The 14,614-nt window shown below is 44.7% G+C and overlaps 2 protein-coding genes across 3 annotated transcripts in view; both read left to right on the top strand.

The window, feature by feature from the left end:
• PTTG1 (PTTG1 regulator of sister chromatid separation, securin) overlaps positions 1–14,614 on the top strand; it is a 294,965-nt gene that overhangs the window by 185,106 nt on the left and 95,245 nt on the right. The window lies entirely within an intron of this gene.
• On the top strand, positions 2,318–5,314 carry FABP6 (fatty acid binding protein 6). The gene is made up of 4 exons (XM_061613390.1): positions 2,318–2,424; positions 3,032–3,207; positions 3,725–3,814; positions 5,261–5,314. The coding sequence occupies exons 1-4, from the start codon at positions 2,358–2,360 to the stop codon at positions 5,312–5,314; spliced, it is 387 nt and encodes a 128-aa protein (XP_061469374.1). The 5' UTR covers positions 2,318–2,357.

Here is a 14,614-nt window from a genome sequence, read left to right on the forward strand (position 1 = left end):
TACAGAAAGCAATAAGAGAACCTTTCTACATACTAGGGTGTTTTGCAGTTGACTTTAAGGTGGGCATCCTCAAACAATTCTATCACCTGTGTCATTTTCTTATCTCCCCCCCCCCATAACCATATATATATCCTGCCAATTTAGGAATTCACTTAATGCATTGGATGAGGTCAACTCTGGCCCATAAAACCTTATGTTGTAATGTATTTGTTTAAAGTGCCACAAGCCACTTATAAAAGAACTCTCCCCCCCTTTGCACCTGGTCAGCCTTTTTCCTCTCTTTGCTTCTTTACTTTTCTTTAAGAAGAAATAAAAAACTAACAAAAAAAGCAACTGTGGCATCACAGTGACTCACCTTTGTTCAGGGTGCAACCCACTTGTAGGTCCCTCCCAACAAAGACAGTGATGTTATACAACTGGGGGGTTGGTTTGGATGATGTCTGTGGGTACCCTCAAATTATAATTATGTATCTGTAGAGATATGCAGTTTGTATTAAAGAGACCTGCTGAACTGGTCAAACCAGTTCCTTTCATAAGCTAATAGGTCTGGCCAAGTCTGTCATGTACCCCCATTAACATGTATAAAGATTTGGCCAAGAGAAAATGTACTGCCATAGGAATGAGGGTAGTCCTGCCTCCTCACCTGGCTGGGGCAGGAGGTAGATTCTGAATTAATCTGCTCTGGAACTGGGAACTGGAAGCTGAAAAGACACAGGGAGGCTTGTCTCCCTGTCTGTGCTGAACCCCAAGCTATGGATTTGGGGACTCCTCCAGAAACCTAATGAGAATGCAAGCTCTGTTGGAGTGTTGATGCTGAGAACCCCTCTGTTTTATGCTCAGGTTGTATATATGTGTAAATAAAACCATATATCATAAAGGCACCACAGTCTCCAGTCACTTTTGTTCCAAGGAAACCAAACCATGTGTAAGCACTTGAACCCCTGGAAATCTCTCACTGCTTGGAGATTGGGGTGCATGCAACAGTGAACTGGCCTGCAGATTGCTGGTGGCAAGACAGTGCGTCGTTTCTTCCAAGAACACTATGTAAACAACCGCAAAGGTAATCTGTCGAGGGGGGGGGAATCAGAGATTTGTAGTTTAATTCTAATTCATCTAAATCTGTAAAGCTAACAGGATGCAACCATTTCATGACTTTCACGGGGCATGTTTGGCACAGGGTTATGAATCAAAGGGAAGGGACTGATGTTGCATTGATTGAGCGAAGTAGATGGATTCCTAATCTGGTCATGGCAGGAGATCCTTCATGGATTTTTTGCCATATTCCAGATGCCAGCTGATCTCACACAATGTATGGCATGCTGGTGGTGGTTGGGTGCTCCCTGATCCAGAAGCCTAGTCGGTGCCTGTAGAACATCTCCGAGCCACTCCGCTTGCTGGAGGCAAACTCTCTTGGAATAATTAAGAGAGGGACTGAAAACAAGCAGCAAACCAATCTGCAGTCATGATATAAATCTTTGGTATAGCCACATTTGGAATACTGTGGAATAATGGTCACTCCTTGTCTCATAAAGGATATCACAGAGGTGAAAAGATGCAAGAAAGGGCATCCCAAAATGACAAAGGAGTTAAGAGAACTTTTCCCACCAAAAAAGGCTAAAGAGTGTGGAGCCTTTTCCTAAAATGAGGAGCTATCTTCCTGCCTGACCATCCTTGCTGTGCACTGAGAAAAGGGATCCCAGTGCACAGTGAGGAAGCCGTACTGAGAAGCAGGGAGCAGGGGGGACCGGAGAGGGAGAAAGGGAGTGTTTGTGCTTGTGCGCACATTTACATGAGAGAGAGAGAATGATGGGTAAGCGCATTTTGCCTCTCCCCACATTTGACATATGGCCCCCAACCACTTTCCCTTAAAGGAATTTGGCCACGTAAGGGCAGATATGTTCCCCACCTTGCTATAGAGGTTTATAAAACAATGAATGCTAAGGAGCAAATGGATAGAGAGAGCAAGGCCCTGGATAAAACTGTTCCTCAAAATGGCCAAGGCCACACAATAGCAGAGTTCCCCATCCCCCACCACTTCAAATGACTGAGATATATATACCTGGGGGAAAGTCTTTGGGAACATGAGACATGTAAGAACTGGAATGGACCCTTTTGTTAGGGTCAATAGCACCAGTGTTAGTGATTCATTCAAAATTGCCCTCCTGTTGTAAAAAAATTAACTTCCTCATTAGATGGTATGGTGGAGAAGTGCAATGTATTTAGGGTGGTTAACCTGAGCCAAGAAAGCTTTATAAGGCAGGCGTTTTTAGCCATTAAGTCTAACCAAGCCCAGCCTTTTTCAAAACCACATATATGCTCCTCTGCAAGTCTCTTTTCTGTGCCACAGAAGATACAGCATGAATTTCTCTGGCAAATATGAAGTGGACAGTGAGGAAAACTATGATAGTTTTATGAAGCGCATTGGTATGTATTCATTAGCCTTTTCTCTTGCATCACACAGATCCTCAACCTACTGCCCTCCAGATGTTTTGGACTCCAGCTCCCATCTGCTCCAGGCAGCATGGCTAATGATCAGGAATGATGGGATATCAGTTGGAGGGCACCAGGTTGAAAAAAGCTGACTTAAACAATTGCATGGATTAACTTTTTGATAAAGAGAAGTTTTACTCAGTTGGTTTCAAGAAAGAGCCTCAAAATAGGAATTATGATTAATTGGGATCCACTGGTGATACTATACAAGCTTTCAAAGTTACACAGCATTCTTTGGCAGACAGAATAAAAACCAGTCCATTCAGGCAGATTCCACTGATGTATAGAATGATACTGCAACTCAAAATCTACATTTTATTTATCTATCTGTTTTATGATATTTTGTGTGTGTTTGTATTCAATGAAAACTCTTTTCATAGGGTTGTCATAAATCGGGATTGACTTGAAGGCAGTCCATTTCCATTTTTTCAGATAATTTATATATTAAAAGAGATCTAGAAATGCTTTTAAAAATTAAATTTAAGAAGCAATATGGCAGATCAAACAGATGAAAACCGAATGTGTATTTCCATTGGACTAGGTCTTCCTGCTGATGTAATTGAAAAAGGAAGAAATTTCAAGATTGTTACTGAAGTGATACAGAATGGAGATGAATTCACCTGGTCCCAGATTTACCCAGGCGGGAAGTCCATGACTAATAAGTTTGTTATTGGCAAGGAATCTGAAATGGAGACAATAGGTGGTAAAAAATTCAAGGTAAATGATAGCAACTACTGCTTACAAACCCACGAACCCACCCGTACACTACACTCAACATCAAAGGCCCTCCTCCAGGTGCCTACTCCGAGGGAAGCTCGGAGGATGACAACAAGGGAGAGGGCTTTCTCAGTGGTGGCCCCCAAATTATGGAATGATCTATCTGACAAGGTGCATCTGGCACTGTTATCTTTTTGGCGCCAGGTCAAGACTTTCCTCCCAGGCATTTTAGCATGTGTTTTTAAATTGTTTTTTTTAAGTGTTTTTAAATTTGTATATTTGTTTTTCATGTTTTTAATTGTTGTAAACCACCCAGAGAGCTTCGGCTATGGGGCGGTATACAAATGTAATAAATAATAATAATAATACAAAGGACTTGAGTCAGGATTCAAAGCACTCCTTTACGTGTGAGCAAGAAGTGTGGTCTGGCTAGCACAATAGCAACACTTCATCTAAATTAAATTCTTGACTGTCTTCAGCCAATAAACGACAACTAATATATGTATATCTGTTTCAGGCAACTGTTAAAATGGAAGATGGAAAAGTGGTTGCTGACTTCCCTAATTATCATCATACTGCAGAGGTTGCTGGGGACAAACTCGTAGAGGTAATTCCCTGGAAACCTTCCCCAGGGAATAGAATGTGCGATGCCAAAAAGCCCCTAACATGAAAATAAACAAAATGTTAGCATGGAAATGTATTGAAGGCAGAATGGGTTTAATGGCTGCTGATACCTGGGTACAATATCAGCACTTTTCTTGATCAATTTGAAATACAAAACAATTCCAAAACAAACCTCTGCTTATGGGGATATTAAACATTTATTTTATTATTATTTATTAGATTTATATCCCACCCTTCCTCCTAGTAACTTTGAAAAGTATAATTGGAGGAGGGCCACAGGTTCCCCATCCCTGACTTGGACGATCAGGAGTGCAGCTAGCAGGGCTGCCAAACAGCTTTAGTTGCTGGTAATCATAATGAATAGTACTGGACAAGATGCTCCAACTGTTTAGGGCAGCTTCAATAGATAATGCACATTATTTATACTTTAAAGCTTGTGGATTCCATCAAGATCCAAGAACTGTTACCTCATGACTATTGTGTTGAGGTAACAGTACCAGTTTATATGAGTGAGATTTCAGGATGTACCAGTTGTAATTGCTTTCTGACAGTCTGTGACAAGGGCCTTAAAACTCCTGCTGAATTGGAGCTGTTCATAGGGACAAAAGCAGCAATCAGAATTCAGAAATCAGCTATTTTGGGGAACACAAGGTGACACCCAGCGTCATACTCAGAGAAGACCCATTGACATTAATGGACTTGTAACTTAAATCCCTGGATGGATGTCAGTGGGTCTGCTCGCTAATGTTGGATGTCACTCATTACATTTTCTAAAATCCCCAAAAATGCTTTTTATGACCAAATCTCAGGAACCTTTTATGTTCTAGAAAACCAATTTTTATAACCGGATTACTTGGAGATTTGGGCAGCAAAGGATTTCCATGTTGTTTAAATGTGGAAACTACTTAAATTAAATTTATTTATTTTATTGTCATTACTTTTATATCTCACCTGTCCTCCAAGGAACTTAAGGTGGCATACATGGTTCTCCCCCTCCCCACTGTATACTTGCAAGTTAGTCTGAGAGGCAGTGGTCACCCAGTGCGATTTATGTCTGAATGGGGATCTGAACTCAGGTTTTCCAGGTTCTAATCCAGCACTCTAACCACTACACCACACTGGTGTTGCAACAATGTGCAGATCGATACAAGGTTGAAATTGTTGTTCAAGGATGCCCTCCAGGAAGAACTCTATTGAAATGCGCTGAGCTCAATTAATTTTTTTTCTTGTGAATTGGAAGTTTCCTCTTTTGTTTTTCCTCTCCTCCCCGACCCCCAAAAGGCAAAGCACAGTACTCCTGAATCATTACCAGTTGCAAAGAAGGGAGGAGGATTCAGCTGCCCAAAAGTATTCCAGGGTGGAGTGATGTTGGTGGCTATTTTTTCAGTTCCAGCTTCTGGGTTCATGTTTGCTTTATCCTTTATTGCAGATTTCTACAGTTGGTGATGTAACTTTCAAAAGAATCAGCAAGAGAGTTGCATGAAAAGTCTTTGGCAAAGGCAAAATCTAGGCCTTGTTGTTACTGAAAAGTGAGCAATTAAAAATCATGTAAAATAAAAGACTAAGAATTATGTCTATTTCTGCTTTTTTTTTGGAAGCAAATGAGATAGTCTATTCCCCTCACATAATTTATCATCCTAAACTATCCCTGTTTCTTTTATATTCAGGGAAGGGCTGTAGCTCAGTAGTAGAGCATCTGCTTTGTGGGCAGAAGGTTCCAGGTTCAGTCCCTGACATCTCCAGCTAGGGGTGGGAATGCCCCCGGTCTGATACCCTGGAGAACCACTGCCGATCAGTATGAGGTAGAGGGACCACTGTTCCGATTTCAACTTGCTAGAATCCTTAACTTTCCAACAGTGCATAGCATAGGGCCAATAGTGCCCTTGCACATACATTGATAAAAATATGGAGTTGTATTCAACTAAGGCTGCAAGCTACACACTTATGTGGGAGTAAGTCTCATTGAACCCAATGGAGCTTACTTCTGAATAGACATGTATTGGATTGCCGCCTAAGTCCTACTTAGAGTAGACCCATTGAAATTAATAAAACCAAAGGCTGGTATTCAATGCTAGCCTCTTGAGAATCAACTCACTGAAGTTAATAGAAATGACCAATTCAGGTTTTTTTTACATTTCAGTGGGTTTACTTCAAGTAGGGCTAGCACTGAATATTACCATGACACACATGACTATCATGTGTTACAGAAGGTGTTCTTGATAATTTTATAGGGAGATTCAGTGCCTGCAAGGGAAGAGGACCATCACCGCCCAGGGAGGGAGAGCCATCTGCCTGCTTTGCTGCTGCTGCTTGGTCAACATCTCTGCTCTCTCCTTCTTGGGCTCCTGCTCTGCACGTGGGCACCTTGCAGGACCAGGCTCCAGGTACTCAGCCAGCTGTGCCTGATACTGTTCCACCTGTCCCTTCTCTGGAGGGGATATATAAGCCGGCTGGCTGAGGGGGCTTGGGAGATCCAGTGCCTGCAAGGGAAGAGGACCATCACCGCCCAGGGAGGGAGAGCCATCTGCCTGCTTTGCTGCTGCTGCTTGGTCAACATCTCTGCTCTCTCCTTCTTGGACTCCTGCTCTGCACGTGGGCACCTTGCAGGACCAGGCTCCAGGTACTCAGCCAGCTGTGCCTGATACTGTTCCACCTGTCCCTTCTCTGGAGGGGATATATAAGCCGGCTGGCTGAGGGGGCTTGGGAGATCCAGTGCCTGCAAGGGAAGAGGACCATCACCGCCCAGGGAGGGAGAGCCATCTGCCTGCTTTGCTGCTGCTGCTTGGTCAACATCTCTGCTCTCTCCTTCTTGGGCTCCTGCTCTGCACGTGGGCACCTTGCAGGACCAGGCTCCAGGTACTCAGCCAGCTGTGCCTGATACTGTTCCACCTGTCCCTTCTCTGGAGGGAATATATAAGCCGGCTGGCTGAGGGGGCTTGGGAGATCCAGTGCCTGCAAGGGAAGAGGACCATCACCGCCCAGGGAGGGAGAACCATCTGCCTGCTTTGCTGCTGCTGCTTGGCCAACATCTCTGCTCTCTCCTTCTTGGGCTCCTGCTCTGCACGTGAGCACCTCGCAGGACCAGGCTCCAGGTGGCGCTTTTCCCGGGAAGAACGGTTTGAGAGCTGCGTTGGTGCGCATGGAGCACGGGACTGTGGTTGTTGTGTAGACCTGAATGGAATGAGTGGATGTTTGTATGACTGTATGTTGTGAGTGTGTGTGTATTTTTATTTTATTTTATTTTTATTTTATTTTATTATGTGCCTGGGCGGGAGAATAGGGTATTGGGAGGGGGGACCAGAGGGGGCCCCTGTTAGCGTAGTGACGGGTAATGGGAGGTATGGTGTTGTGAGGAGGACATGCCGGTTGAGGGGAACTCGGCACAGACAATTGGTGGCTGTACCGTGTTCCGGTCCTCCCCACATCCACAGGATTGCTGGTAGTTCTATCAGCCAACTCTCGGATCTCCAGTTGCTGCTTCTTAATGCCAGATCAGTAAATAATAAAGCTTCCCTCATCCATGATTTAATTGTGGATGAGGCGGCCGATCTGGCGTTTATTACTGAGACATGGGTGAGCGATCTGGGAGGCATTAATCTCTCCCAGCTGTGCCCACCTGGGTACTCGGTTCAGCATCTGGGTAGATCCGAGGGTCGGGGAGGGGGAATCGCTGTGGTCTATAGAAGTTCTATCCCTCTCATTAGGCACCCTATCCAGGTAGCTAATGGTCTGGAGTGTCTCCATATTACGTTGGGCCAGCGAGACAGACTGGGAATACTGTTGGTGTACCGTCCACCCTGCTGCCCAACAGCCTCCCTAACTGAGCTGACGGAGGTGGTCTCGGGTTTGGTGTTGCGATCCCCCAAATTTATGGTATTGGGGGATCTCAACATTCATGCCGAGACCGCTTTGTCTGGGGCGGCTCAGGACTTCATGGCCTCCATGACAGCCATGGGGCTGTCTCGATTTGTTACTGGCCCTACGCATATTTCGGGGCACACTCTAGACTTAATTTTTGCTACTGGAGCAGGGGATGGTGATCTGGGAGTGAGGGATTTTACATCTATTCCTCTGTCATGGACAGATCATCGCCTATTGAGGTGTAGGCTCACAATGTTTTCTCCCCTCTGCAAGGGTGGAGGACCTATTAAGATGGTCCGCCCCCGGAGACTAATGAATCCTGAAGGTTTTCAGAAGGCTCTGGGGAGTTTTCCGGCTGATAAAACTGACGCTCCTGTCGAAACCCTGGTCAATCTGTGGAATACGGAAATGACCCGGGCAGTTGACACGATCGCCCTGGTGCGCCCTCTCCTATGCAGAGCTCAATTGGCTCCGTGGTTTACCCCGGAGCTAAGAGTGATGAAGCAAGAAAGGAGACGGCTTGAGTGCAAATGGAGATGAACTCCCGACGGCTGTGGTCTTGCACTTGTGAAGATCTCTACCAAGCTCTATGTGAAGGCGGTGAGGGCAGCGAAGAAGCAGTACTTTGCTGCCTCCATTCAGTCATCTTCTAACCGCCCAGCGGAACTTTATAAGGTTGTTCGGGGACTTTTACACTCTGGTCCTCAGAACGCAATAATACCATCAATAGCCCGCTGTAATGAGTTTGCGAGACACTTCCAAGATAAGATCGCAAACATCCGCCGGGACCTTGACTCCAATATTGTAGCAGTTGAGCATAATGAGGTGTCCAGAGCACAGTCCTGTCCTGTTTTATTGGATGAATTTCAGTTGGTTCAGCTCGAGGATGTGGACAAGGTGCTTGGACAGGTGCGGGCGACCACTTCTGCTCTGGATCCTTGCCCCTCATGGCTAATAAAAGCTAGCAGGAACGGAACAGCCGGATGGGCCAAGGAGGTGATCAATGCCTCTTTACGAGAGGGAGTGGTACCACTCTGCCTGAAACAGGCGGTGGTGAGACCGCTCCTAAAGAAAACCTCCTTGGACCCTGAAAATCTTGACAACTATAGACCGGTAGCAAATGTTCCGTTCCTGGGCAAGGTTTTAGAGCGTGTGGTCGCTCACCAGCTCCAGGCTCTCTTGGATGAAACTGATTATCTGGATCCATGTCAATCGGGCTTTCGGCCGGGGTTTGGTACAGAAACAGCCTTGGTCGCCCTGTATGATGACCTCTGTCGGGAGAAAGACAGAGGGAGTGTAACTCTGTTGGTTCTCCTTGATCTCTCAGCGGCTTTTGATACCATCGACCATGGTATCCTTCTGGGACGTCTTGCGGACTTAGGAGTTGGAGGCACTGCTTGGCGGTGGCTGTGCTCCTACCTCAAGAATCATCTCCAGAAGCTGGTGCTTGGGGAGCATTACTCGAGTCCCTGGATACTCCAATATGGGGTCCCACAGGGTTCAGTTCTGTCCCCCATGCTCTTTAATATCTATATGAAGCCGCTGGGCGAGGTCATTAGGAGATTTGGAGTGCGTTTCCAGCAATATGCTGATGATACGCAGCTCTACTTCTCCTTTTCATCTTCTTCAGGTGAGGCTGTTAATGTACTAAACCACTGCCTGGCCGCGATAATGGACTGGATGAGAGCTAATAAACTGAGACTCAATCCTGACAAGACTGAGATGCTGTTGGTGGGGGGGCTCTCTGCCCAGATGGTTGATGTCCGACCTGCCCTAGACGGGGTTACACTCCCCCTAAAGGAGCAGGTCTGTAGTTTGGGGGTCTTATTAGATCCGCTCCTGTCACTGGAGGCTCAAGTAGCCTCGGTGGCACGGAATGCGTTCTACCAGCTTCGGCTGGTAGCCCAACTATGACCCTATCTGGATAGGGAGAACCTTGCCACAGTTATCCATGCTCTGGTAACCTCTAGATTGGACTACTGTAATGCACTCTACGTAGGGTTACCTCTGAAGACGGTTCGGAAACTTCAGCTGGTGCAGAATGCTGCGGCCAGAGTTCTTACTGGGACAAAAAAATTTGATCATATAACACCTGTCCTGGCCCAGCTGCACTGGCTACCAATATGTTTCCGGGCCAGATTCAAAGTGTTGGTTCTTACCTATAAAGCCCTTAACGGCATTGGACCGCAATACCTGGCGGAACGCCTCTCCCGCTATGTACCTACCCGGTCGCTGCGCTCGACGTCGAAGGCCCTTCTCCGTGTCCCAACGCATAGGGAGGCACGGAGAACGATAACTAGAGCTAGGGCCTTCTCAGTGGTGGCCCCCGAAATATGGAACGCCCTCCCTGATGAGATACGCCTGGCGCCTTCTTTGCTATCTTTTCGGCGCCAGGTAAAGACCTACCTCTTCGCCCAGGCATTTTAAAAATTTTAAAATTTGAATTTAAAATTGAAATTTTTAAATTATGTTTTATTGTGTTTTTGTATTTTAACCTGTTTTATTATGCTGTACACCGCCCTGGGAGCTTATTGCTATAGGGCGGTCTAAAAATGTAATAAAATAAATAAATAAATAAATAAAATAGCATGTAATCAGCTTGCAGAGTTGCTGGCCAGAGGGCTTCATCACCACACAGGTGACATTTACACACTGTAAAGTTTCCCAACCCCAGGAAGAAAGTAGTATGCTGATACCCAGTGAGCCAGTCCTCTGAGCGCATGATGCAATTATTGCAAGAAGGGCTTTGCAGCATTTTTGTTATTAGGCTCCTGCTCTATGGAGGAGAAGAAAAGTTCTCACAAGTACGTTCACATTTTGCATGTGCTGAATTTATGTGGCTTGAATATTATTTCTTTCCCAAACTGCAAACACAACTCCACAGAGAATAAGAGATAAGCTATTTACTTAGAAGGATCAGGCAACAGTATTCTACTGTTCCTTAAGCTCTCTGGGATAAAAACAAGAGCACACATGTTCAAAGGCTGTCTTTTCCATTACACGAAAGCCATGTGTTAGGGCTCAGTCTTGTACAGTCACTTAGCAACCAGACCTGAGCATGTGCAAATCCTTTATGGCTCCTGCTTGATGACTGATGGGAGATGTGGTCACATTTCCATCACGGTTTGAACTTCTGTCCCACAAAACTTGAGCACAGATGTTGGCTCTGTTGCACCTTTACACAGTCGTGTCACCCCTTCCACCTCCCCCACTCCCATTTAGCCTTCATTGGAAATGGCACTGAAATTCAGACAAGAAACAAGTACTTTTGTCTGGCTCTCCCTGTCTAGACACCATCCAACAAAAGGGAAGCTTCCTAATGAGTACAATACAGAGGGCACTGAGACCATTTTTTTCAGAATGCAACTGAGATGTTAACGTTTTGAGTATGTCTACTTTTTACCTAATTTTAAATACATTCATTTTTGTTTTGTTTTTTTGTATTACACTCACTATCTAGACAAAGCCAAAAAAACTGAAGCTGAAGCACACTATTTATTTATTGAATTTATATTCCACCCTTCCTCCTGAAGGAGAAATTTGAATCCACCATTGCTACTTCCTGGCATTATGAGGCAGCTGAGGATAAAAATATTATTATTGTTTAAGATGATTTAAACTTATTTTCCTAGCTTTGAGGAGAGGGGAAGATGCCTGGGTTGCTTCACGGATTCAGTATGAATAATTTGAAAGCCAAAAGGAGTTTAGTTAAAGCTTCTGAGCAAACTCTATCCCAGAAAAAAGTTAGCAGTACAGTACTATTTTCCTTCTAGGCAGGCAGGTTCCATCTTTGTACATCAAATATCAGTTCTGGTGGTATTCACAACTTATTTCAGGATTAAATTTTAGAATGGACGGTTTTAAAAATGGTGTGTGTTTCAAATACAGACTTCAGCACATGATTTTCTTGTTTGTGGCTGTTCCTTCAGTTACAAATCTCCAGAAGTGCCGTGTCTAAATTAATCTTGAAAAGCCCATTTTATATTTGTGTGCGTAAGCACACACAAAAAAGATGGACATTGCTTACAAATGGTCATGTATAGATTAATATGTATAAATTAACAAGTTAATAGGTGCATACATTTGCTTATTACACCCCAAAAAGCACAAGGTTGCCAAAGAACTACACAAGGCATGGAAACCTCACCCTTTGGTCACTGAAACACTACTCCAGACTGTGAGAGTTCACTATGCATTGTCACACTTTCAAACCTAGATTTGCAGCTTTGCAAGGCAGACATTTGCAATAATTTTCAAATCCGTGAAAGCTGCTCTTCCCCAGATGTTGAGTTGTATGTTCAGTTTCCAAACATCCATAGCTCCAGAAGTCACACCGCTTTGTGTGTAGACTGTCACTAGCCAAAGAGAAAACAGTTACTATCAGACATAACACAGGAGAGGGCTTAGAGCTCCAAAGAGCCTACAAATTAATTAAGAGGAGGGTCATGTATCTCCCCACCCCACCCCAGCAGCCTCCATAACCCACAAAGCCACTTTAAGAACCACTGATTCTCTGGAATTAGCTCTCAGGGACACCGGGAAATAGCAGCAACCCTTCCACTCCACACACAGAAGTGCCCTTCTGTACATATGGCAGGCTATCATGATTCAGTAAATGAGACACACTGATGTTATTGTTCACGTTCTGCAAGTTGCCGAGTACCTCTTTTCCCACTTTAGGGCACAAAGTTGAGCATCTTAAGCCATTATTAAATACACAGATACAAGCTGCTCTAATGTCCCTCCCTCTTCCTCAATCACACTGAGCACATTGCTTGAACTCGCACGTCTCCCCAGTGGTGGCTGGTGCACATTGGGAGTGGCAGAGTGGAAAGCAGGGAACCCAACAGTAGGTGGAGCCAGAGCCAACTCATTCTAGTTTTGTCCCCATCATCTTCCCTGCTGAGTTCTGCAAGGGCTGAGACCGAGGAGGAGAAAGTTGTCAGGCAATGTCAGCCTCTCAACAGACACTCTAAGTAAAAAGGGAAGTAAGAGGGCAGATTGAGGTTGGTGGGGCCATGCCCCATTTGCCAAAATGGACCAGCCTCCACTGCTTCTTCCTGCATACAGAAGGCAATATCCCCTAACCCTGCATATTGAAATTTCTTATGTAATGAGTTCACTCTCCAGAATGAAATCCCACATTAAGATAACTTAGAGGATCATTCAGTTGGCATGTGGCAAAGGAGTGGAAGGATGTAAGGAAGCCATTTGGCTATCATGAATTGTTTACCATCTCATAAACTGCAGTGAACCAATAGGAGATGAACTTATCATATGGTAATAATCATGCCAATGGTAGCATACTGAACATGTTTGAATCATAAAGAGAACATACAAATGTACATGGGAAGCAGACACAGACATGGTTTCCCAAAGTTTTGTTCCCACATCCTGTATTACTATTAATATGCAGTAAGTGCCATTTTCTTGTTTGTGGAAAAGAATGGGAAAGGGCATTTAAAATGAGGTTCTTTCACAAACTACTCATACATTTTTGGCTTCAAGTTGTGGAGATCATCTTGCTCCATTCTTTTGTTTTGGTTTTTTTAGCAGCAAGATCAGAGATTAATTCCTTTAATATCACAACTAAGAATTACTTCTAGGAAACTAGATCAAGGCCAAACAAGAGATGGATCGATTCCATAAAGGAAGCCACAGCCCTGAACTTACAAGATCTGAACAGGGTGGTTCACGACAGAAGCTCTTGGAAGTCGCTGATTCATAGGGTCACCATAAGTCATAGTCAACTTGAAGGCACATAACAACAATAACAGTATTTCAGAGAGGAGGTCAGGTCTCCTACTCCCTTGGTGCATTCATTATAACTGCCCGATTTCCCTGCGTTTTAAAGTTGGATAGAAATATCTATTGGCTATAGGTACATTCTTAAACTGCAAGGTTTTTTGCCTATTCGTGAATTTCTCTGCTTTTTAATCCAAGAGATAAGAAATGGGATCTTGGGCAAGTTTGCTGAGAATGGATTGATCATTTGCATGCTTATTGAGTTCAATGGGATTTACTCCACTACAATGCTTAGGATAGGTGAAACTGACCATGGGGTTGGAAAGGGGAGGAAGAGGAAGGCAGGGGTAGGGGAGGAAGGGGATGGGAACAGGCAGGATGGGGAGTGGAGGAGGAGGGCAGGTTTGATCATTTGCATGCTGAGTGAGTTCAGTGGGATTTACTCCCATGCAGTCACTCTTAAGATAGGTAAAAGTGACCATGGGGGAGAAGAGGGAGGGAGGGCTGGAGTGGGCAGAGGAGGAGGAAGGGAGAGGGAAGGGGAGGAAGAAAAAGGCAGGCCTGATCATTTGTATGCTTATTGAGTCAATGGGATTTACTCCCATGCCATCATGGTTAGGACAGGCAAAACTGACCATGGGAGGGGGGAGGAGAGGGGAGAAAGGGAGGGGAGCGGAGAGCAGGTTTGATCATTTGCATGCTTATTGAGTTCAATGGGATTTACTCCTGTGCAATCTTGCTTAGGGTAGGTGAAACTGACCTGGGGCAGGAGCAGGAAAAGGGGAGAGGGAGGGGATTGAGTGGGTGGGCCCTGAGCAGAGGGGAAGTTCCTTTCCTTTCCAAAAGGAAAACTTTATGAACAATATCATTGTTTTTCAGTGTTTCCCCCACTTTTTTATTTTACAGCAGGCACATGTAGTCTCCCACCCACATTTAAACCAAAGCTATCACTGGCCACATCCACACCAAACCTTTATTTCACTTTAGACAGTCATGGCTTCCCCCAAACAATCTTGGTAAGTGTAGTTAGTGAAGGGTGCTAAGAGTTGCTAGGAGATGCCTGTGATGTTCCTATATTAATGTATATATGGTAAGTGTTGGTTGTTTAGAAGATATATGGTAAGTAGTGAAAGAGGAGGGGGAGTGAATGGGCAGTAGAATGCTAGATGATTGGCTG

This window comes from Rhineura floridana, chromosome 3, assembly GCF_030035675.1.
Source record: "Rhineura floridana isolate rRhiFlo1 chromosome 3, rRhiFlo1.hap2, whole genome shotgun sequence".
Taxonomy (NCBI): domain Eukaryota; kingdom Metazoa; phylum Chordata; class Lepidosauria; order Squamata; family Rhineuridae; genus Rhineura; species Rhineura floridana.